We start from the raw sequence: 25,555 nt of genomic DNA, 5'->3' as shown, positions 1-25,555 counted from the left end.
AGAAAGTGCAACTTCCTATCTACTTCTTGGCATTAACAAAGCAGAACCACCTAACTGCAAGAAAAGTACTGCAAGCTCTAGGCTTCATGGCATCCTGCATAATTCTGGTCCCTCATGCCAGACTGCATATGAGAAAGCTACAGTGGTACCTAAGGAATTTGTGGTCCCAACACAAGCACAGCCTAGAAACCAAAATCCCAATAATCCCATGCCTGAAACAAGAGTTCCTATGGTGGGCTCAGGCTGTCAATCAAACACAGGATTGCCCTTCTGCAACAGCCAACCAAGCCAAACCATCACGACAGATGCCTCAGACCTCGGTTGGGGAGCACACATGCAGGGCAAGTGCATACAAGGCTTATGGACTCAAGACCAGCTGCACCTACACATAAATCTAAAGGAAATGCTGGCAGTAAAATTGGCAATCCAGTCATTCAGACCATTTCTCCAAGAAGGTCAGTTGATGATAAGGACAGACAACACCACAGTTATGTGGTGCATCAACAAACAGGGGGGCACCCATTCATATCCTCTATGCCGGCTGGCACTGGACCTATGGGATGTGGCCCTGAGCTACAACATTCAGTTACAAGCAATTTTTGTACCGGGGAAAGAAAACATTCTAGCAGACATATTAAGCAGAACAACCACAGATGCCCATGAATGGATGCTTCATCCGGACATCTTCAAAGCCATCACAAGGGAATGGGGATTACCACAAATAGACTTGTTTGCATCCCCATTCAATCACCAGCTAAAGAAATTCTGCACAAGGACGTACCACCCACTTGCTTGGAAGGTGGACTCCCTATCTTTCAGTTGGAAAAACCTGACAGCATACGCATTTCCACCACTTCCTTTGATGCACAAGGTGCTTCTGAAGATCAAAGAGGACCGTACAAGGATCATTCTGATAGCTCCAGACTGGCCAAGACAACATTGGTACCCATTGCTGAGTAGCATGTCTCGGGAACAAATATGGACACTATCCCTGATTCCATTACTGTTAACACAGAACAACTACAACATCCTGCATCCAAACCTGAAAACTCTGCAGCTAACTGCCTGGAACATTACATAACAGCAATTAACCCAAACTTATCCCAAAGGGTTAAAGACATAATCCTGGAGGCGCGCAGACCTTCAACAAGAAAGAATTATGCAGCAAAATGGAAAAGATATCTCATTTGGAGTACTGCAAAGGGAGAAGATGTGACTCTGGTAAACATGGCCAACATCCTGGAGTACTTGGCAGAGCTCTTCCACACAGGCCTGTCCTATTCTTCCATCAAGATACATGCATCAGCTATTTCAGCACAATATAGCTTGGATCCTCCTGTCTTCTCTCATCCCCTGCTCAGACAGTTTCTGAGAGGAATTAAAAATGTAAAACCTCCCAGGAAACCACCATTGCCAGCATGGGACTTGAACTTTGTGCTAGAAAAATTGACGCTTCCTCCTTTCGAACCAGCAGCAACAGCAGAATTACAATACTTATCCTGGAAGACTGCTTTCCTGCTGGCAATAACTTCAGCAAGAAGGGTCTCTGAACTACAGACATTAATGGCAGTACAACCCTTCCTGATCTTCCATCAAGATAGAGTGTCCATGAGAACAAATCCTACATTTATGCCTACGGTGGTATCCAGAGTGTCATTAAATCAGGCTATCCACCTACCTACATTCTTCCCAAACCCACAGAACAGGGGAGAAAGACTTTTGCATACCTTGGATGTACACAGGCAGTTACGCTACTACCTGGACAGGACTAAGTCCAATAGAAAAACTGACCAGCTTCTGGTAGCATATGCCTCAGGAAAGGAAGGAAAACCAATTTCAAAACAGACAATCTCCAAATGGATAGGAAATTGCATTAGATTTTGTTACTCCTACCATGGAAAGAAAACTCCAGAGAACATCAGACCTCACTCTACAAGGGCTACAGCCACTACCACAGCTTTCTTACGAGGAGTGGCTACCAAGGACATTATAGAGGCTGCTACTTGGACCTCCGTGCATACATTTGCCAAGCATTACAATTTACCTTTATACTCTAGATCCCGAGCAGGTTTTGCCACTGCTGTTTTGCAAGGGATCCTAGCTACACCATAATCACTACTCTTTCCTCCTCCCCTTGTTTAGCTATGGTATTCTACCCATTTGTAAGGACTGCAGATGCATCCTTGAAGGACATAGTACAGTTTTGTACCTACCATAAATGTAGATGTCCGATAGGAATGCATCTGCAGTCAGGATTACCCACCCACCTTCCCCTCTGAGGTACTCCTAGGTTATTTGCCAGCCTTCAGCTAGCTTGGGGGGGATCTATTATGGTGTATTTGTTTGTATATATGTGCATACATGCTTATTTTTTGTGTTTGCTCTCTACTATTTGGAATCATTGGCATTTATCCAAATTTAGCCTTCCAAGAGGGCACCTGGCATCTGGGGCAAGAAACACTGAGGAAAATGGCATCGGCTGATGCCTTTATACCCGAATAACTGCAGCTATGACGTCGGGTGAAGTGCGACACCAGCCGAGGCCAGACCCAGACTTTGGAATCCGGCCGACCGAAGGGCTGCCTGACGACAGGACAACCCATTTGTAAGGACTGCAGATGCATTCCTATCGGACATCTACATTTATGGTAGGTACAAAACTGTACTTTCACAGGCATGTCACCTCAACAAGGGTCAGCCTTTCACCTTGCCCCCAGCCAGGCAAACTATGACAACAGATGCATCGGACTACGCCTGGGGGGCACACATGGCAGGACAGTGTGTTCAAGGCGTATGGACTGCAGATCAAAGGAATCTGCACATCAATCAAAAAGAGATGCTAGCTGTACAGAATGCTCTGACAGCCTTCAATAATCTATTACATCCAGGATAACTTACAATAAGGATGGACAACACCACAGTAATGTGGTACATAAACAAACAAGGGGGTACACACTCCTACCCTCTATGCAGGCAAGCAATGACCTTGTGGAACACAGCTCTGGCTTACCAAGTTCAGTTACAAGCTCAATTCCTGCCAGGAAAAAAGAACACATTGGCAGATGACCTCAGCAGAAACATCATGGATCCCCACGAGTGGAAACTGGATCCACAAGTATTTGCAATGATAACTCAAAAATGGGGCCTTCCAGACATAGACCTGTTTGTTAGTCCTCAAAACTATCAGCTAACAAAATTTTGTACAAGGACACTTCACCATCAAGCTTGGAAAGTGGACGCACTCTCATTCAGTTGGAAAAACCTGACATTATATGCCTTCCCTCCATTGCCTCTCCTCACAAAGGTGCTTCTGAAAGTCAGAAAGGAGAGACCACGACTGATACTTATAGCCCCAGACTGGCCACGCCAGCACTGGTACCCACTATTGAGGAATATGGCCCAGGGCCCACCTTGGATTTAGCACAAATTGCCCATTTGCTCACACAGCAAAACAATCAGATTCTTCACAGCCAGCTCAAAACCTTAAATCTGGCTGCATGGCAAATCACCTAAGCATCCAGCCAGCTCCTCTTTCCCAAGCAGTTATGGATGTTATTCTGGAAGCTAGGAGGCCCCGCACCAGGAAGGCCTATTCGGACAAATGGAAAAGGTTTTGCGCCTGGAACCAAGCTAAAGGCCAAAACACACTTCAGCCTCACATGCCTCAGATTCTACAGTATTTAACTGATATGTTGCACAAAGGACTTTCTTTTTCTTCCATTAAAATCCATGCATCAGCTATTTCAGCCCACTTCAACACGGATCCACCCTTATTTTCACATCCACTTCTCAGAGGGGCAAAAAACATTAGGCCCCCCAGGAGAGCACCTACAACAACATGGGACCTCAATTTTGTTCTGGAAAAACTTACGCTACCTCCCTTTGAACCAGATTTCTCTGCAGATCTACAGTTTCTATCATGGAAGACTGCCCTGCTGCTAGCAGTAACTTCAGCTAGAAGAGTCTCTGAGCTGCAGGCACTAATGGCAGTGGAACGTTTCCTCATTTTCTATCAAGACATAGTTTCTCTATGAACTAATCCTTCCTTCATGCCTAAGGTGGTTTCCAGTGTGGCTTTAAATCAAACCATTCACTTACCCACCTTCTTCCCAAATCCACAGAACAAAGGAGAAAGACTCCTGCATTCCTTGGACATTCACAGGCAACTTCGTTACTACTTGGATAAAACTAAGGTTTTCAGAAAATCTGACCAGCTCTTTGTATCCTATGCTACAGCTTCACAAGGGAAGGCTATATCAAAACAAACCATTTCCAAATGGATAGGACATTGCATTCGTTTTTGCTATACCCATCATGGAAAACCAGTTCCTGCTACCAGGGCAACAGCTACATCTACAGCCTTCCTCAGGGGGGTTCCAACCAAGGAGATTTTGGAAGCTGCAACTTGGAGTTCAGTACACACCTTTACCAAACACTATCACTTACCACTTTACTCTAAGACTAGAGCTGGCTTCGCCACTGCAGTTCTGCAGGGCCTTCTAGCCTCCTCTAACCCTCTATAACTCCTCCACCCATCCTTAGCTTTGGGATTCTACCCAAGTGTGATGACTGCAGCAGGGTAACACGATGAACCTAGTACAGTTTTGTACCTACCATAAATGTAGATGTTCGAGTGTACACCCTGCTGCAGTCCAGGTTACCCTCCCTCCATCCCCTCTGATCTAACTGGCTAAATCTCTACAATACCTTCCTGATGTATTTGCTTATAGCTGGAGGGATTTTGTGTTTGTGCAAAAATTACTTAATTTGGTACTAATTACTGACCACCTTTTTGGGGGCACCTGACATCTGGGGCAAGAAAAACTGAAGAAAGTGCCGTTGGATGCATTATATATACCCCTGGCACACTGACGTCAGGGAAGAAGTGACAGCAACCGACGCCGGACCAAGACTTTGGAATTTCAGCCGACTGCGGGTCCGCCTGACGACAGGATAACCCAAGTGTGATGACTGCAGCAGGGTGTACACTCGAACATCTACATTTATGGTAGGTACAAAACTGTACTTTCTTCGGAGCCAAGGAAAAGCCCATCAACTCCAAAAACCAGATTGCGTAAAGCTTCAACATTGGCTCCACAGCCAACGGAGCCGACTGTTATTTTGGTTAGGAGCCGGTCTCCGACATTGGAGCCAGTATCTCCTACATTGAAATCCCCCATCTTACAGTTGATGGCTTCATCCACACATTTTTCTTGAGCCCTCAAGTAGACACTCTGATTTGGATGTGGACTGTGTGATGAAGAGGCTTTTGCAGATACTGGCGCTTGCCAAAATTTTATCGGCACCGACCCCTGGGACTTCGGAGCCAACACAAATTCCCCCACCATCTTCTGTTTCTCTTCTGATCTGCCTCAAAGTTTTGGAGCCGGAGAGCTTAGAACTGTTGATCTTGGAGCCCTCGGGGCCGACACCTACCTTAGGCTTGTCAGCCCCGACTGCCCTGATATCTTCAGTGCCGACCGAGGGATCTCGGAGTCGACGCTCGCCAGTCTGGTCAGGGGAGGACAGTTGGACCGACTGGTCGGTTCTGACTTTGCCTCTCGGGACCTCAGCTCAAGTGAGCTTGGCTCCAGCCTTGGGCTCGGAGCCCTCTGTTCTGGTGCCGGGAGAGTCTCTTGTATCCTCGGATCCGGGGGATTCCTCGCGTCGGGACTGAGGGGCCTTCGAGGCCATGAGGAGAGTATTGTCCACGCCGACAACCACAATGTCAGTACCAACAACTCCCTCCCTTAAAGCACTGGTGTCTACCTCTACAACACATGCTCCATTAAAACGTAGAGACACTGAGCCTCAGCAAGGTCCTTTGGGCAAGCCATGCTCTTCTGAGACCTCTCCAGAAGCTCCCACTTAAGAGGTTCCCAGGAGGAGACTTTGCAAGAGGAAGTATCTGGACTCCCCACAGGAATCTGTCACTTCGGATACTGACAGATGAGTCAGAAGGGTCCCCACGGTTTCCCTCAGAGGATATCTCATTCGCAGATATGTTAGAAATTCTTAAACAGAGGGGTGGCTAGAAATCCCTTAACCTTACTGATGATGAGTCAGTCCTCCTGAAGGCTTTTGGGTCTCAACCCTGATGAGTTGATTGAGTTACTCTTTCGGAGGGCATGGAAGTCCCTGGATACCACGGAGCCTGTTTCCAGGAGGCCTAATAAATTTATAACTTGCCCTCAAGACAAACCTTTTCTAACTAAAAGAGTGCCCATTGATGCCATGGTGGTGGCAGTGGCCACTAAGAAGGAACTATCAGAAACTTCTACGTTTGTTCATCCTCCTAATAGAGAGTCCAGGATCATGGACAGGTATGGGAAGCGTATGTTTAGTTCAGCGGCTTTTGTCCTTCGATCACTGAACCATCTCACACATTTCACAAGGTTACAAAGGGATCTCCTGAAATAACTAGGAGATACCTTGCAGGGTTCAGTAACTGCGGGGGTTTCTGACAAGGTAACTTCCCAGCTCTCTACTCTTAATTCTGTTGTGAACTCTTCTATGCGTCTGGTATACAGCTGATGGAATGAGCAGAGCAGCGGGTACAGAAATTGCCCTTAGGAGACATTCCTGGATGCGCCTGTGTTCCTTTGCGGAATCCTGTAAGTCTTCCTTTATTAACACCCCCTTTGATGACTCATCCCTTTTTGGACCGAAAGTAAAGAAAACACTTACCAGGAGTGAGAAAGATGGAAGGACCTTGTCTGTCATTGGAGTACATTTTTCTACCCCGATTAGACCTTACCCTAAAGGCAGAGTGGGTGGAAAGATGTGGTTCCATAAATCTCAAGGATCTTTTCAGGACACGTATGGTGAACCTCCCTCTAGAGGCAGAGGAGGGGGAAACAATGAAAGACACTGTCCACACGGCAGAGGAGGTTCGCAGAATCAGTGTGACAGAGATCAGTTCTTTGGGAAGCCTTATCAGCACTCCTGAGAGGAGGCCCGACTGTCCATCTCTGGAGGCAGTCGGGGGACACCTTTCTTTATACCCAAACACCTGCCTAAAAATAAGAAAAGACAGCTTGGTACAAAGTATCATATCCAGAGGATACTCAATTCCCTTTTCCACACCACCCCCTCTTGTGAAAAAAAAATCCCTGATGTTCCACCCAGTCAGGGAACAAGCAGCCATAGAGGTCCAAAGGTTGCTGGAAAAAAAAGAGTCATCCAACCAGTCCCAGCAGACCAGAGAGGATCCGGAACTTACTCAAGGTTCTTTCTGGTTCCAAAGAAAACGGGGGACTGGAGACCTTTTCTAGACCTCAGTAGACTAAACAAGTCAGTAAAAAAGACAAAGTTCCGGATGGTCACGCTACAGTCGATACTCCCCTTTCTGGGGAAACACAATTGGATGTGCTCGATAGGTCTCCAGGATGCGTACTACCACATAAAAATGGACAGGCCATCCAGAGATCATTTACGCCTCCAGCTGCGAGCCAGTCATTATCAATTTTGCACTCTGCCCTTTGGTCTCACTACAGCCCCCAGAGTGTTCACCAAATACATGGCGGTAGTCATGGCTCACCTGAGACATTTGGGATTCCAGGTGTTTCCATACCTAGACAATTGGCTCCTCACTGCCACCACCAGGCATCAACTCATGCATGCAAGGGACACAACCTTAAATCTCTGCAATCAATTGTCGCCGTCGCAACAGACCATTTTTATAGGAGCAGAACTAAATGCAGTCACAATGACCTTAAGCATTTCTCCAGAAAGAGTTTGTCTTTTACGAAAACAAATCCTAGACCTGCTTCCAAAGATAAAAGCCCCAGTCTCAATGGTACTCAGATTGCTAGGAACAATAGCGGCAGCGATCATTGCCATTCCTCTGGGTCGGATGCACATGCAAGTACTACAGTGGCTCCTGTTCTCTCAATGGTCCTTGCAGGAACTTCCAATGTCACACTGAGTCATAATAATGAATACGTGCAAGAAGGACCTTCAGTGGTGGCTGACGTCCCAACAAGTAACTCTAGGCCGTCCATTTATCCTACCCACTCCTATAGCCACGGTGACCACGGACGCTTCCTTGATAGGGTGGGGGGGCATTATCAGGGAAGAACAGCCCAAGGTATGTGGAAGAAGCACGAGGCTCATCTGAATATCAATGTCCTGGAGATGACAGCTGTATTCATAACATTGCAGCCCTCTCAAGACTCTGTCCCTCTGGGAACAATTGCAATTCAGGCAGACAATATGTCAGTGGTCTCGTACATAAACAAACAAGGGGGAAGAAAATCTTATCCCCTGTGTCGAGAGGCCCTGAGAGTATGGCAGTGGGCAACTTCCACCCAGCGCTTTTTGATAGCAGTGCACATCCCGGGGAAATCCAGTGTGATAGCAGACAAGCTAAGCAGGGCAATTCTTTTGCCTTACAAGTGGTCCCTAAAGAAACAAGCAGCGGAAAGGATTTTTGCAGATGGGGCCAGCTTTGCTGCAATCTCTTTGCAACCCCAACAAACACGAAATGCAGCAGCTACTTCACCCCCCCCCCCCCAGGGGGCTGCCCCAAGGGATGCATTGATGCACAATTGGCCCCTGGGTCTCCTTTATAACTTTTCTCCTTTCCCTCTTAATACCCAAAGTATTACAGAAAGAAAGACTCTGGGAAGGACCATAATCTTAATAGCCCCTTACTGACCTAGTCAGATTTGGTTTCCCTTCCTTCAGCCTCATCTATTGGAAGAACCTTGGATCCTGGACCCGGTTCCTGATCTTCTGATCCATTCATCCGGGGCTCTTCATCCTTCTCTTCACTCCCTCAAACTGACAGCTTGGCTGCTCCAATTCCAAACATAGCCAGGATTCACAACCTCTCAGCTGAGGCTCAACATATTTTAACATCCTCTCATAAGTCATCTACCAGAAAGCTATATCTTAGCAAATGGAAGAGATTTTCTATATGGGCATCTCAGAATGATATTGATCTATACCTAGCTTCAATTTTATCCATTCCGGAATTTTTGACTAAACTTTTCAGTGAAGGGGCTGCTGCAGCTACCATTAGAGTTCAGTTAGCAGCAATCTCGAACTTTCATCTTGGTGTCCAAGGTTCTAATGTCATGTCACATCGAGACTCTAAAGCCTTTCTCAAGGGTACTATTCATTTGAGACTACTTGTCAAAACTCCGGCCATGCCATGGGATCTAAATTTTGTTCTTTCCCAAATTATATTACCTCCTTTTGAACCAGCCGCATCTCGTGATTTGAAATATCTCTCATGGAAGACCCATATTTTTAATAGCTATCACTTCTGCTCGGAGGATTTCTGAGTTACAGGCCTTGACCATCAAACCTCCTTATCTGATTTTCCATAATGATAGAGTCTCGCTCAGAGCTAATCCATCATTTTTACCCAAATTGTGTTCAGAGACCAATCTCAACCAATCTATTGACTTGCCCGTTTTCTTCCCTAAATACACAAGTAAGATGGAAAACATGCTGCACAAACTTGATGTTCATAGGCAACTCCGATTTTATTTGGACAGGACCAAACATTTCAGAAAAATAGAACAGCACTTTGTCTCCTTTTCGGAATCAAAAAAGATGCTCTAGTGACAAAAGTTACCTTGTCAAGATAGTTATGAGATTGTATTTCTTTCATTTACAGTTCAGTGAATGCCCCATTACAGCAAAAAATAAAGGCCCAATCTACTAGAGCTGTGTCTACCTCATCAGCGTTTTCTGCTAAGTTACCATAAGATACTATTTGTGCAGCAGCTACCTGGTCAAGGCCTCATACCTTCATCACTCATTACAAAGTAGACAAGGCCTCCAGGGACAGGGTGTCCTTTGGTTTCACTGTTCTGAAGAACATTCTCCCGTGAGCCACCTGAGAAAGATGGTGCTTGAGGCGCTACCCATTAGTAAGAATGAACGGCGAGGTAGAACAACTTCACATAAAGAAGTTATGTACTCACCATAATATTCCATGTAGTTGTTCATCTCACCTTCATTCTTATGGCCCACCCTCCAACCCCCATCCAGTCTACTTGAGGTCCGAGACTTATTTTATTTATGGTGTATTGTCTCTTATCCAGTTCTTAGGGTGGCATATTAATAGTCATAGGTAGCCAGTTGGCTGTAAACAAGATCTGAGGGGGAAGATCATGGTGCATCATGGGATAGGGAGTTGACCTTGAGCTTTTGCAGTTGGCCGAGTCGGAGCCGAGGATCGGCTCTGAACCCATTAGTAAGAATGAAGGTGAGATGAACAACTCACATGGAATGTTATGGTGAGTACATAACTTATTTTTTGTTGTTAATAGGTATTTAAATTTGCTGTATTAATTTCCATCTTGAGAAACAGAAGGCACATTGGCATAGTGCTAGCTTTGTATGGGTCAAGTGCCTGCTGTAGCTAGTTCTGCCATGACGTAGAAATTAGCTTGTGTGATAAGTAAAAAAACTTTTGCTGCTGGGCAAAAAAACAGGCCAGATGAGAACTGGCAATAATAGTTTGGAAGCCCATAGTTAAACTGCAACGGGAGGCTGTCCTTCAGAAATGTACTGTTCTTATAAGTACCTCATATGCATGCCTGTAGTGTTTGAATGTATACACACATTATGGGCATGTATGTATGAATGGGTCTCTACCACAATCTCAAATTCCCACAAGCTGGAAACTTAAAAGATCGAGCCGGAAACATCAAAATCTTGGAAACTTGCGGTGGGAGCAAAAACAGAACATCTGCTTTTTTTTTTCTACAAGGGAGGCAGTTCCCTCCTGCACCCACCCCCATGTGGGAGGCTGCACTCCCCATATCCCTTACTAATTATATATACAAACTTTGAGATCACACTACAATGGGGAAGGAGCAAAAACCCCAGTCTCCACTCTACTGAGATCTGCACAGTGAAGTCTATGCTGTTTGAGTTTCTGGGTTTTTGATGTTCCTGACTTGATCTTCTAAGATTTGAGCTTGTGATAGGGACCCTTGTATGTGTACATGTATGCATGAGGATTGGGAAATTGAACCTGATTTTGTTAGAATGGTAAGAATGATGAGGGCTAAAGTGAAGAGTAGAATTGTGTGTTCTTACTGTGCATTTAACCTGAATTGTATTACATAACAGTAATTGAATACCAGTCAAGTAACTCCATTTTATTTACATTTCTTGACATTATGTTTATGAAGTAATACAAATGTGTATAGTAATTTTGTAGAACATTGCTTTTAAAAGCCATTAATGCTCTACTCTTTGTTTACTTTTCCAGAACAGACAGCAGAGGTGTTAACCTGAACCGGCAGTATCTTAGTCCTGATTTTGATCTTCATCCCTCTATTTATGCAGCTAAAGCCGTCATCCTTTATCATCATGTTCATAATCGTGTCCGAGTAGATTCACCTGACTGGAGAACATTTGTCTGCCCCCTGTCTTCTAATTTGTTAAGCACAAAAACTTTCAGTCATTCCAATAGAAATAGCCTTTTCTCTGATTTATGCCTCACAGAAATGGAGAAAAGCAACAATATCAGAAACTCTGGCAGTGGAGATGATTTCATTACTACTTCTCAGGATAATCACTTATCGGATACATTGATGCTTACTGAAAACACTAATGAACAGTCATTCTCAGAAATGTTAAACATTGAGAGCTGTTGGAATGTTAGGGCAGAGGAAAGCTCCAGTGATGGGGGGCACTATGAACATGCAAACAATAGACCAGTTTCAGCAGAGCCATCATTCGCTATACCTCCTCATGAGAGTGGAATCGCATATTACATAGACCTACATGGACATGCCTCAAAACGGGGATGCTTTATGTATGGCAACAGCTTTACTGATGAAAATAATCAGGTTTGTTTTAGAGCGGACAGTTTTGCCTTCTAATTGTAAAAGAATGTTGTTTTTAATATTCCATCTCAAAGTTTGAACAATTGGGCATTTGTTGTAGCATGGAGCTCTTAATTGTACCATTCCACATTGTATAGTGCATCCAAGATGAAACTGGTCACTTAGGAAGTGTCACCGTTTCCAGTTAGAGCTGAGTTTACTTATAATGACACTATTTAATTGATATAATTAGTAATGACACTGATAAGCCATTAGCCAGTCTGCAACACTGGATTACGTCTAGTTCTTATTCACATCAGTTCTCCTTTTTGCATCATGAAAGAAAGTCATTGTAGCAGCCCTCATCCCTTTTATTTCCTGCTTTGAGATGTAAAGGTGTGCAATCTAGTCTGACATATCCCTCATCAGAACATGATGATGGAATTTTAAAAGTTTATTTTTGCTTGGACTAGAAATATTTTGTTTTATTATAAAGGGCTGAACACTAACACAGAGGTGTGCTATGTTTCAAGATAATGCTTTTTTTAAGGAAAACCACCTTCTCCTACAGTTTAACTCAACTCTTAGGTTGCTTTTCTCCCTACAATATAATTCCAGCTCTGTGTAGGTACCTGAAAACTGCTTGTACTTTATAAAACTTTCCACCACCCACTTTTTTATGCTTAACTTCTCACATGAGTTGCAGAGGAATTTGTCTACACTTGCATGACATACCGCAGACACAGAAAAAATTGTAGTCAGGAGCTCAGGCTGCTGTAAACAAGGCAGAAAGGTGTGAAACTGTTTTCTGTTGTTTTTATTGCAGAGAGGTTGTGAACTTACACTGACTCACAGCTGCTTCTAATGTAGCTGTGCCTTTCAGAGCAAAACAGAGCAGTTATACAATGACCCCCCATTAATATTCCAAAACGTGGATGCTGATTAGCCAGCGTGCCCATTGTAAATCCCACAATATACCAACAGAAAAAGGTCCGGTCACCCGGACTTTTTTCCATTGGTATAAAGTGTCCAAAACTTTTTTTTTTTCTTTTTTTTTTAATAAATAAAAAAAAGAAAAGAAAAAAAAGAGAAAATGGAGACTTTCTTTTCTCCGTTGCTTCCGTTTCAAAGCATTGATGTACTGGGTATGCATAGGAACGCAAGTCCCATACGCATGCGCAGTACATCAAAACAAGGAAGCAGTATACCACCACCGGCAGAAAACAGTAATGCGCCATTATACAAAGACATTATTTAAGAAAAGTAAGTATTTTTTTTCTTAAGTAATGTCATTGTATAATAGCTGTAACTGACTCCGTGGTTGTGGTATATTGAAATTTACCCACGGTTGGCTTTATTTAATCACTCGGGCTTCGCCCTCATGATTAAACCATGCCAACTGTGGGTAAATCTTCAATATACCACACCACGTCATTGGTTATTGCTTAATTAAATCACTCAACAGTTCAAAGGCAGGTGTAACCTCTTTTGACAAATTTACATAAGCAGCATCACAGTATTGGAATGCTAAACTTTAAATGTTTGTTGTTTCTACTACTTTACATTTTAAGATAACTTGGATGTCATATCAAAGATGGCTATGACATTTAGAGAAAAGTCAGAACATATTTTTTGTTGTAATCCTTTAAAGTATCAGCGCATTTACCAAAGTGTAGGGGGGGGAGCAGTCAATTCATCTTGGAGTGCAGAAAGATACTTTGAACAAAGGTCTGCAATTTAGCAACTGTTTTGGTTGCAGCGGTATAATTCCTTAGTATACTGTAAAACAAGTCTGACACATACACAAATGATGGCCATTCAAGAAATAAAAAAAGCAGTCTTGTTACAGAAGGTATATAAGATTACAGTGACTGACACTAATCCATGAGAGCAAGCAAATACCTCATAAGGATTTTCATTTGTACTGTATTCCTTGTCTAGGCTCAGATCACAACGTGCCTTGCTGTCAGTTTTGTGCTAGATTTAACCAACGCACTATTAAGCATCGGTATATTTTCGCTTCTAAATATTTTGGTTCAAGATTTAATTATCCTGAAATGTCGTCAGTTAGCAATCCGACTACCATAGTTCACAAAAAACACAAAGAAAAAGAGACAGACCGTCGCAGTCCAAAACTGATGACGAAGCTTCTCATAAGCCAGTCGCTGATTCGCCGGTACTCAGTGAGGCGCTTTCGCAGCCCGTGATACCCGCTACTTTTGTGTCGCAGGCCTCTACTGAGACCCATTCGGAGTCCGGTATGCAGCAAGATTCTGCAAGTATTGAACCCGCGGATGTCTCTCCCTTGGATGGGTCCGGAGCCGCTGAGCAGGCACCGGCTTCTGAGGGTGTTTTCAGGCCTCAACATTTTTATATCAAACCGACGCCAGCCTCAAAAACAAGGTCAAAAACTTCTTCTGTGTCTAAAAAACCAACTCATGAGCCACGTGCTCAGGCCCCTATGCCTAAAAAACAGATTATCAAAATGGCTGAGGATTTAATTACCTTGATCAGGGGTTCCCAATCCCCCCTGCTAAGAGGCCTAGGCAAGGCACTGCTTATGAATATCTTCAGATCAGGTTTCCATTCCTTCTGATTCCTGTTCTGATCAGGAATTTTCTATTCCACCCTATGAGGATTCTGATGCAGAGGAATCCATCCCATCTGCATCTCCTCCTGAGAATTACTCTTTTGGAGAGACTTTGCATACTTTAAGGGAACATTTTCACTGGGAGAGTCAGGACTTCTCTGAATCAAAAAAGAGGCTTAGGGATTTCCTTCTTCTTCCTCAGCATAGGCCTTTGGCAATGCCTCCTGTATTAGACATTGTTGATGATGTTTTCGGAATCAAGCATGGCTCCTGATTCCCTGCCTCCGGCTCCTAGTAAGCCAGACAGATATTTCAGGTTTCCTGAATCCCACAAATGTCTATTCAAACATCCTGCTGCTGACCCTGAGACTATTTCTCAGGGTCCCAAGGGTGTAAAGGCCTCTACAGCCAAAAATCCTACCCCCTCTGACAGAGATTCCAGGGCGCTGGATAGATGGGGAAAGAAGGTTTATATGTCTGCAGCCTTGGCAATCAGGGCCTTAAACTGCCAGTTTCATATGCTTAAATATCAACAGCATGTTATGGGCTTACTAAAACAGAAAATGATGTTGATTTCTGATTGTGTGGAAAATAGAGAGTTACAGGAGTTATTGCATTCAGCAGAACAGGTTGGAAAGCATACTTTGCAATGTGGTTTTGATTCCTTGGAGGCCTCTTGTAGGGCCGCCGTTACTGGATCTGTGATTAGAAGGCATGCCTGACTCAAGGAGCAAAATCTGCCTGATCATGTTAAAGCTAAATTGTTGGATGCCCCTTTACAGCATGATACTCTGGTAATAAGGCAGAAGAGGTTTTAAAGAAAATGGAAGACAAAGCTAAATCTATACAAACTGTAAAAGATTTCTTGCAAGTGCAGCCACCCAGGTTCAGTAGACACTGGCCTACTAAAAACTGGTCCTTTCCTGTGTCCAACAGAGCCACTCAAGGCAAATCCAGGCGCTCAAAAGGCTCCAGATACCAGTCACAGGGTTCTTACAGGTCAAAGCAGTGGGATGCCTCCACCTCCAAAACTGGAGGAAACAAAGCACAACCCTACAGTAAGCAGTCTCAGTGACTTTCCTCTACCATCACCAAGCACTTACCTTTTGGAAGCCCCCTTGGGGGGAAAACTAGCACTTCATGCTCAAAATTGGCAGTTAATTACCCAGGACAAGTGGGTATTAAACATAGTATCCCAAGGGTACAGATTTCATTTTCATACTTTGCCAATTCCAAATGGATGGCCAGATCTGCCACAAAACCAGTTGGCAGAGGCCCAGAAACAAATCATGTCCCTCATGGATATGGGGGCTATTCAACCGGTACCAGAAGAGGAAAAAGGACAAGGTTTTTATTCAAGACTTTTCCTGGTACCCAGAAAAAACAATTCATGGCGTCCAATACTGGACTTATCGATTTTGAACACGTTCCTGGATATTCCAAAATTAAAAATGCTGACTTTACAACAGCTACTGCCTATGGTAAGCAGGAATGCTTAGTTAGTAACTCTAGACTTAAAAGAGGCATACCCGCATATCCCAATAAGGGAATCATGCAGAAGATACCTCTGCTTCAAAGCAGGTTTTTTGCATTACCAATTCTCTGCACTGTTCTTTGGCTTATCTACTGCACCCAGGGTCTTTACAAAGTGCCTGGCACCAGTAATTGCATTCTGCAGACAAAGAAGCATTCAAATTTATCCCTATCTGGATGACTGTCTTATTCAAGCAGAGGACAACGACACTCTTCTTCAACATCTGGCATTTGTAAAAAGGCTTCTAGCATGCCTAGGGTACACCATAAACAAAAAGAAATCACAACTGGTACCCTCTCAAGAAATTACATTCCTGGGTGCAAGCTTGAATACAACTGCCGAGATGGCTTACCTTACGCCAGAAAAACAAAGGCAACTGACGACATACTTCAGACAAATGGCAACAAAAACCCAGTTATCTGCAAGACAAATTCTGCAGGCTTTGGGGTTCATGGCATCCTGCATTCTACTAATTCCATATGCAAGACTGCATATGAAGAAACTTCAATGGTACCTAAAAAGTTTATGGAGTCAACATTGTCACAGTCTGAAAACAATGATTCCTCTCATTCCCAGCCATTTCTTTGGTGGGCAGAGACATGTCACCAAAACAAGGGACTGTCATTCACTCTACCCCCTGCCACCCAAACCTTAACTACAGATGCATCAGACTATGCTTGGGGGGGCCCACCCAGCGGGGAGATGAATTCAGGGCAAATGGAGCCCAAACCAAATGCATCTGCATAGCAACCAGAAAGAGATGCTAGCTGTTCAGAATGCTCTGACAGCCTTCAAGGACTTACTTCATCCAGGACAACTACTGATAAAGACGGACAACACCACAGTTATGTGGTACATAAACAAGCAGGGGGGTACACATTCCTACCCCCTTTGCAGACTAGCCATGGCCTTGTGGAACACAGCCTTGACTTACCAAATATATCTTCAAGCTCAATTCCTGCCAGGAAAACAAAATACTCTGGCAGACGACCTAAGCAGAAATCTTATGGACCCGCACAAATGGAAACTGGATCCACAAATCTTCAGTATGTTAACACAGAAAAGGGGGAGCCCAGACATAGATCTTTTTGCCTCTCCCCAAAATTATCAGATGGACAAATTCTGCACAAGAACTCATCACAAAAAATCATGGAAAGTGGATGCCCTATCCTTCAGCTGGAAGAACCTATCATTCTATGCCTTTCCCCCTCTGCCTCTACTCTCCAAAGTCTTACTAAAAGTCGGACAGGAAAAAACAAAAATGATCCTAGTGGCTCCAGACTGGCCTCGCCAGCACTGGCACCCACTTCTAAGGAATGTGTCTCAACTTCCTCCATGGTACATGCCTCAAATACCTCATCTACTGTCTCAGTAGAACAATCAAATTCTGCACACTCAGCTCCAAACTCTGAATCTTGCAGTATGGCTGATCAATTAATTATTCAAACAGCACCATTCAGTAAATCTGTGATCGATGTCATTTTGTAAGCCAGAAGGCCTAGTACTAGAAAATTTTATGCTGATAAATGGAAGAGATTCTGTGCTTGGAACCAAGCACAAGGAACAGACACAGCAAAGTCCAATATTCCTCAGATTTTGCAATACTTGACTGAGATGCTTGACAAGGGCCTATCTTTTTCTTCAATAAAAATCCATGCCTCTGCCATCTCGGCTCATTACAACACAGAGCCTCCCCTCTTTTCTCATCCTCTGCTTAAACAGTATCTTAGAGGGGCCAAAAATTTAAGGCCTCCCAGAAGATCACCAACTCCTGCATGGGACCTCAATTTTGTGCTGGAAAAACTCATCCTGCCTCCTTTTCAACCAGCAGCTACTGCTAATATAAAATTTCTATCTTGGAAAACAGCTTTTCTCTTGGCAGTCACTTCAGCAAGAAGGGTTTCAGAACTACAGGCTCTCATGGCAGTGGAGCCTTTTGTTATATTTTACCCGGACAGGGTGTCCCTCAGGACCAATCCTTCCTTTATGCCTAAGTTGGTTTCCAGTGTGGCTCTTAACCAGACAATTCACCTGCCAACATTTTACCCAAATCCGCAGAACAATGGGGGGGGAGGGGCGGTTTCTGCATTCATTGGATGTACACAGACAACTAAGATTCTACTTGAACAGGACCAAATCTCTAAGAAAGTCTGAGCAACTACTGGTAGCATTTACTGCAGGGTCAGAGGGGAAGGCTATATCAAAGCAGACTATTTCTAAGTGGATAAGCCACTGCATTCGTTTCTGCTACTTGCACCATGGTAAACCTGTGCCCAAGGGGATCAGATCACATTCCACCAGGGCTGCCTCTACTGTAGCAGCTTTTCTCAGAGGGGTTCCAACCAAAGACATTCTAGAAGCTGCTACTTGGAGCTCTGTTCATACCTTCACAAATCATTATCATTTGCCTCTCTTCTCCAAATCCAGGGCAGGCTTTGCCACTGCAGTCCTGCAGGGCCTTATAGCCGCTCCTAATGCTGTTTAGTTCCATCCTCCCATCCGTAGCTTTGGGATTCTTCCCAAATGTAATGACTGCAACAGTGAAACACGAAGAACATAGTACAGTTGTGTACACTTACCATAAATGTAGATGTTCGAGTGTATTCAGTGTTGCAGTCCGAGTTACCCACCCGCCATCCCCCTTTCTATACCTTTTCTTTCCTTCACTGTACACTAAAGCCTTTGTGGTGTATTTGCTTTTAGATGAAGGTAAAGTTTATGTTGCTAAAAGTTCATTTATATATATTTCTGTTATATATATATATATATATATATATATATATATATATATATATATATATTTTTTTTTTGGGGGCACTTGACGTCTGGGGCAAGAAAAACTGAATAAAATGGCGTCGGCTGCATGTTTTATACCCCTGACGACCTGACGTCATGGAAGAGGAGACAGCAACCGATGCAGGACCCAAGACACTGTTATTCAGGCTGACTGAGGGCAACCTGCCAGCAGATTACCCAGATGTAATGACTGCAACAGTGAATGCACTCGAACATCTACATTTATGGTAAGTGTACACAACTGTACTTTCCTCTTCTCTTTTTGTTATAAGAAGCAGATGATAACATTACATATCTTTGCCTACAAAGTGAGTCTCTTGCAAGAATATAATGTCTCCTCTATTTAATTTTAGATATCTCATTAATGATTTCCTTTTGTTGCCATTATTTAATACATTTACATTAATAGACAATAGATTAAAACTCTTCATACAGTGTATTTAAAAAAAATTTAAAATCTAATATGACACATTTATCCACCATATTAATTTAATTATATATAAGACTAATGCAGTCCTCCAGTATTTTAACATTCCACATTTTTTTCAATTCTTCCTTCATACAAACTAAACTACTAAAACTCCTAAATAACAAAAACAAAGACAAGTCTACAACTATAACTGTATATATAGTTAATAAAACACAACCTACCATGGGATACCAAAGTTCCTAGTTTGCCTATACTATACTATTGCTCTACCTACTAGCAACTAAAAATTCATAAAAAAACTAACCAAAATGTACCGTGACTTACAAATAATAAATATAACATTATTTATAGGTCAAGAATAACAATAAACTATTCATTTAGTTATATATTTTGCCATTTAAAACTATTCCCATCATTACTACATAAATGTTTAATAATCCTGTTCTGTTAATCAGAAATATTAAATAATCTATACAAATAGTATATTATATACACAATAGTATAAATTACCAATTAAATATTCCTAAATTATTCACTCATTCAACTTTATTGTAACAAGATCTCTAAATAATAAGTATAACAGAGCGGGACCTGAAGAGACAGACATTTGTAAACTTAAAAGTGACAGGTAATCTTATATTAAACTGTAATTAAAAAGCGAAATCCGTGCACATATATAATTTTCATGCTAAAAGACAAACACACATTTTATAGATCAAAGCTCTGAATTAATTTTTGAAGTACAAATGTCTGTATCTTAATTGTATAACAATTCTTAACATGACGTATGGCAAAATATTTAAAAATCCTTTAGCGTATTAAACTACTTCATAAAAATATGTACATTACTGCAGTCAAAGTGAATGTCTTGCTATTTCTGTGGAGTCAAAAAATATTTGCAGTCTATATTGTATTCAGATGTTACAATGTGTTTAATTCAAATCCCATTTTCCCTTCCTGCATTCAAACATCTTGAAAAGTCTCAAATTGATGTACTGATTCAGCAATAAACACCCAAATTTCAGCTTTCACTTATGAAAGTAGTTTTTCAAGTAGTCTTAGTGAATCTAATAACATACAACATGTAAAAAGCTTCAGAGTTCACATGATCAAGCTTCAAATTTCAGCTTTCAGATTATTTTCAAAATATTTTTATATGATTTTCTGTGGAAATTATATGAAATCTTGCATGTCCACATTTCTGCCATATGCAGGTGTACATAATATACATCTTTCTTAAGAGCAGTTTATTTAAATATATGTTTTGTGTTATTTTCCCACTAATATTCTACATATATATATATATTCTGTATATCTTGTATTTCTAAAATATCCCGGCAAAGAGCTATTTAATCATCAGCTCTCTATTAAAGATTGTAGTATATGTACATATTTCTTCACTTAGTGATACCGCTCTTTTGTTAGTTACTTATTAAATATTTAATTCCTTATGCGTTTGCATATTATTAATAAGATGTTTACTCTTATTAATGTTAGTATTACAAGCATTCTTGACTATATATAAAAGAATTTGTGCTTGTTTCATTTGAATGTATGTTTTTAGCCATTGTGAACTGCTGCTCTGATCTAAGCTTCACATACTGACATCAGAATTTGACAACACTGTGTGAAAATGACAACTCACAGCACACAGCAGCTAATTTCCTCTTTAAGTTTCACATTCCTATTAATTCTTTTAAGCTATTCTAATCAGTAACAAACATCAAACTTTACTTCTTTCAGTTGTGTACAGTTAATATTTATAGTTAGTTAATAAACCTACAACATAAGCTATTAACATACAAAATTTAAGCAAATTATGTTTTAGCAACATCTCAGTATAAAACATTACAGTAGCCTTTGTCTTGACAGTTCTTTACTTCAAAGAAAAAAAAAGGTGTTACAGTAAGGTCTCCTTTAACTGGAACTCAAGTAGCTGGCACTCCCAAGCAACTGCCTGCTGTTCCGCATTAAGCAGAAGTGGCTCTGCTTTGTGATTTTTGATTGGCTGGCATACGAGACAATCAAAAATCACAAGTGGAGCCTCTTCTGTTCAATGCGGAACAGCTCAAGCAACTGGAAACTACACTTATCCAGCATCTACCAATCCCCACGGGTGCCGGTTAAGTGAGAGTTTATTGTATTTTGAGTAGATTTTGCACATATATACTTGAAAGAAAAAAAAACAGATTTTTTTTTTCACAGATATCAGTGATGAACTTTGACCTAGATTTTCTTCAGGAGAGGTCAAGGCAGGAAGAGTCCAGCATTCTGACAGAAATGTAACATTCTTTTGATGTTCTTCGTGTTTCACTGTTGCAGTCATTTCATTTGGGTTATCTGCCGGCAGGTAGCCCTCAGCTGACCTGAATACCAGAGTCTTGGATTCCTGCGTCGGATGCTATCTGTTCTTCCATGGCATCAGGTCGTCAGGGGTATAAAACATGCAGCCGATGCCATTACATCAGTCTTTCTTGCCGCACGGTGCCCAAAGCAGAAGCAGTTTGCAAGTGCCGGTCGGCCGACTCCTGAAATTTTTGTTTTTGAGTTTCAGAACCGAAGTCTTCAAGAAAAGCTAAGTACCCCATTGGGGATCCTTTTTCTTGCTTTTAACCGATGTCAGTAAAAGTTAACAATTGTCTTACCTGTGGAAAGCAAATACCTCATAAAGATTTTAATTCGTACTGCATTCCTTGCTTAGGCCCAGACCACGACGTCCCTCACTGTCGGTTTTGTGCCTTATTCAACCCCCGAACTGTTCGTCGTCTGTATATTTTTGCAGCATATTATTTTGGTACTCGGTTTAACTATCCAGAAATGGCTTCGGTAAGCCATCTGACTAATGATATTTTAAAAAAAAACGTAAGGATAAAGACAGAGACAGACCGCATAGGTCCAAAACTGCCGACAACACTTCCGTTAAGTTAGTCACCAGTTCGCCGATACTCAGTGAAGCACTTTCGCAGCCCCTGATACCCGCTACATCAGATTCACAGGCCTCTACTGAGACCCATTCGGAGTCTGGTATGCCGCGAGATGCTTCTTCGACTATGGAACCTGCGGATGTCTCTACCTTGGATGGGTCCGGAGCCGCTGTGCAGGCACCGGCTTCTGAGAGTGTATTCAGGCCTACAGATTTGCATTTTAAACCAGTGCCATCTTCTTCATCAAGGCCTAAAACTCGACCCACGCCTAACAAAATGACGTCCAAACCTCATGGTCATGCCCATATGCCTAAAAAACAAATGCTTAGAATGGCTGATGACCTTATTACTTTAATTAGGGGAAACCAGCCTTCCCCCTCTAAGAGACCTAGAACTGATTTTCCTTCTGATTCTTCTGATAAGGATTCTGAAATTTCTGTTTCTTCTGATTACCAGGATTTGCCCTTATCTACCTGTGAGGATTCTGATGCAGAGGATTCCATTCCCTCTGCTTCCCCTCCAGAAGATTTTTCTTTTGGTGAAACCTTGCACACTCTTAGGGAGCATTTCCGCTGGGAAAGCCAGGATTACTCTGACTCCAAAAAGAGGCTTAGGGAATTCTTACTCCTCCCCCAACACAGGCCTTTAGCTATCCCTCCTGTTCTGGACATTGTAGATGATGCCTTCTTAGAATCTAGCCTGGCCCCAGACACTTTACCTCCAGCTCCCAGAAAACCTGACAGGTATTACAGAGTACCTGACTCTCACAAGTTCCTCTTCAAGAATCCTACTGCGGATCCAGAAACCATTTCCAAAGGACCAAAGTGCATTAAGGCTACTGCTGCCAAAAACCCTTCCTCCTCTGATAGAGATTCCATGGCCTTGGACAGATGGGGTAAGACGTTATACACTTTAAATTGCCAGCTTCATATGTTAAAGTATCAGCAGCATATTATGGGACTAAAAACAGAAAATGATGTTGATTCCTGACTGTGCTGAACATAAAGAATTACAGGATTTAATGCATTCTGCTGAACAAGTTGGTAAACATACTTTGCAATGTGGTTTTGACTCTTTAGAAGCATCTTGCAGGGCTGCTGTCACTGGGTCTGTACTTAAAAGGCATGCTTGGCTTAAGGAGCAAAACTTGCCAGATCATGTTAAAACTAAATTACTGGATGCTCCCTTAAACCAAGACTGCCTGTTTGGCAACAAAGCAGAATAAGTCCTTAAAAAGATGGAGGAAAAGGCTAAATCTTTGCAAACTGTTAAAGATTTCCTGCAAGTACAGCCGCCCAGATTTAGTAGGCATTGGCCTGATAAGAATTGGTCCTTTCCAGTGTCTTCCAGGCCTTCTCAGTTCAAACCCAGGAACAACAGACCACCTAGGTAACAGTCTCAGGCCACACAAAGGCCTAAGTAGTGGGGGGCTCCCACTTCCAAAGCTGGAAGTAGTAAGACATCCCCCTATGGAAAAATGTCACAATGACTTAACCTTAAACCTTCCAAGCCCTGCTCAACTGTCTGCTCCCTTAGGAGGAAAGCTCACCCTGCATGTAAAAAACTGGGAACTCAATACCCAGGACAAATGGGTTTTAAATAGTTTTCCAAGGATACAGATTCCACTTCCACACCTTACCAACCCCAAACAGTTGGCCAGACCTACCCCCAACTCAGTGGGCAGAGGCTCAACAGCAGGTTCTCTCTCTTCTAAGTATCGGGGCTATTCAGCCTGTCCCAGCAGAAGAAAGGGGACAAGGTTTTTACTCAAGACTTTTCCTGGTACCCAGAAAAGACAGCTCCTGGCGTCCTGTCCTGGACCTCTCTATTCTAAACACCTTTTTGGTAATCCCAAAATTAAAAATGCTAACACTTCAACAGCTGCTTCCTATGCTAGGCAAAGATGCCTGGTTGGCAACCTTAGACTTAAAGGGAGCTTACCTGCACATTCCAATAAGGGAATCTTGCAGGAAGTATCTATGCTTCAGAGCAGGCTTCATGCACTATCAGTTCTCTGCACTTCCCTTTGGCTTATCTACTGCACCCAGGGTATTCACAAAGTGTCTAGCTCCAGCCATTGCATTTTGCAGGCAGAGAAATATTCAAATATACCCATACCTGGACGATTGTCTGATTCAGGCAGAAAGTAAAGGACATGCTAGTAAAACATCTGGCATTTGTAAAGAAACTTCTAACCTCGCTGGGGTACCACCATAAACGAAAAGAAATCTCATGTAGTACCCTGCCAACAGCTTGTATTCCTGGGAGCAAGCTTGAACCCAACTTCCCAGATGGCTTACATCACGCCAGAGAAACAAGTTTAGTTGACAGCCTACTTCAAACTACTGGCCACAAAGACCCCAGCTATCTGTAAGGAAAAATTTGCAAGCCCTGGGGTTCATGGCCTCTTGCATTCTACTAATTCCATATGCAAGACTGCATATGAGGAAACTACAATGGTATCTAAAAAGCCTATGATGTCAACATTCTCAGGACCTGGAATCAATGATTCCTATCATTCCTTGTATAAAGACAGAGTTCCTTTGGTGGGCAAAGGCCTGCCACCTCAACAAGGGGCTCCCTTTCAGTCTACCCCCTGCCGCCCAAACCCTGACTACAGACATATCAGACTATGCATGGGGGGCTCACTTGGCAGGGCAGTGCATTCAGGGCAAATGGAACCAGAGTCAGATGCACCTGCATATCAACCAAAAAGAAATGTTAGCTGTACAGAATTCCCTGGCAGCTTTCAAGGACCACATCCTTCCAGGACAATTGTTGTAATGACAGACAACACCACAGTTATGTGGTACATAAACAAGCAGGGGGGGAACCCACTCGTACCCTCTCTGCAGACTAGCCATGGCTCTGTGGAACACAGCCTTGAGTTACCAAGTGCACCTACAAGCTCAATTCCTGCCAAGGAAGCTAAATGCACTGGCAGACGACCTAAGCAGAAATCTCATGGACCCACATGAATGGAAACTGGAACCAAAAATATTCAAGCTCTTGAGGAACAAATGGGGGACTCCAGAGATAGACCTGTTTGCCTTCCCCCAGAACTACCAATTGGACAAATTCTGCACAAGGACTCCCCACAGTCAAGCTTGGAAAGTGGATGCCCTGTCTTTTACCTGGGAAAGCCTCTCAGTTTATGCCTTTCCCCATCTGCCTCTCCTCTCGAAGGTTCTGCCAAAGATCAAACAGGACAAACCAAGGACAATTCTTATTGCACCAGACTGGCCTCGCCAGCACTGGTACCCCCTCTTGCGCAGCATGGTACTGCTGGATCCATGGCACCTACCTCAGACACCTTCCCTGCTGTCCCAGCAGGTGGGCCAGATTCTGCACCCTCAGCTTCAAACCCTGAACCTGGCAGCCTGGCTAATTTCTTGAGCTCTCCAATAGCATTCCTCAGTAAGCAGGTGCTAGAGGTCATTCTGGAAGCAAGGAGACCTAGTACTAGAAAATCCTATGCTGAAAAGT

The 25,555-nt window shown here is 42.9% G+C and overlaps 1 protein-coding gene across 2 annotated transcripts in view; it reads left to right on the top strand.

The window, feature by feature from the left end:
• Positions 1 to 25,555, top strand: part of AGBL5 (AGBL carboxypeptidase 5) — a 2,459,386-nt gene that overhangs the window by 1,031,605 nt on the left and 1,402,226 nt on the right. For both annotated transcript variants that reach the window (XM_044062862.1, XM_044062863.1), the window contains exon 7: positions 11,237 to 11,819. In XM_044062862.1, the coding sequence (XP_043918797.1) occupies positions 11,237 to 11,819 (583 nt within the window). The remainder of the gene's footprint in view (positions 1 to 11,236; positions 11,820 to 25,555) is intronic.

This window comes from Protopterus annectens, chromosome 2.part1 (assembly GCF_019279795.1).
Source record: "Protopterus annectens isolate FY-2018-M chromosome 2.part1, PAN1.0, whole genome shotgun sequence".
NCBI lineage: Eukaryota > Metazoa > Chordata > Ceratodontiformes > Protopteridae > Protopterus > Protopterus annectens.
The sequence above is the reverse complement of the archived record's forward strand: the minus strand, read 5'-3'. Positions and strand labels throughout refer to the sequence as shown.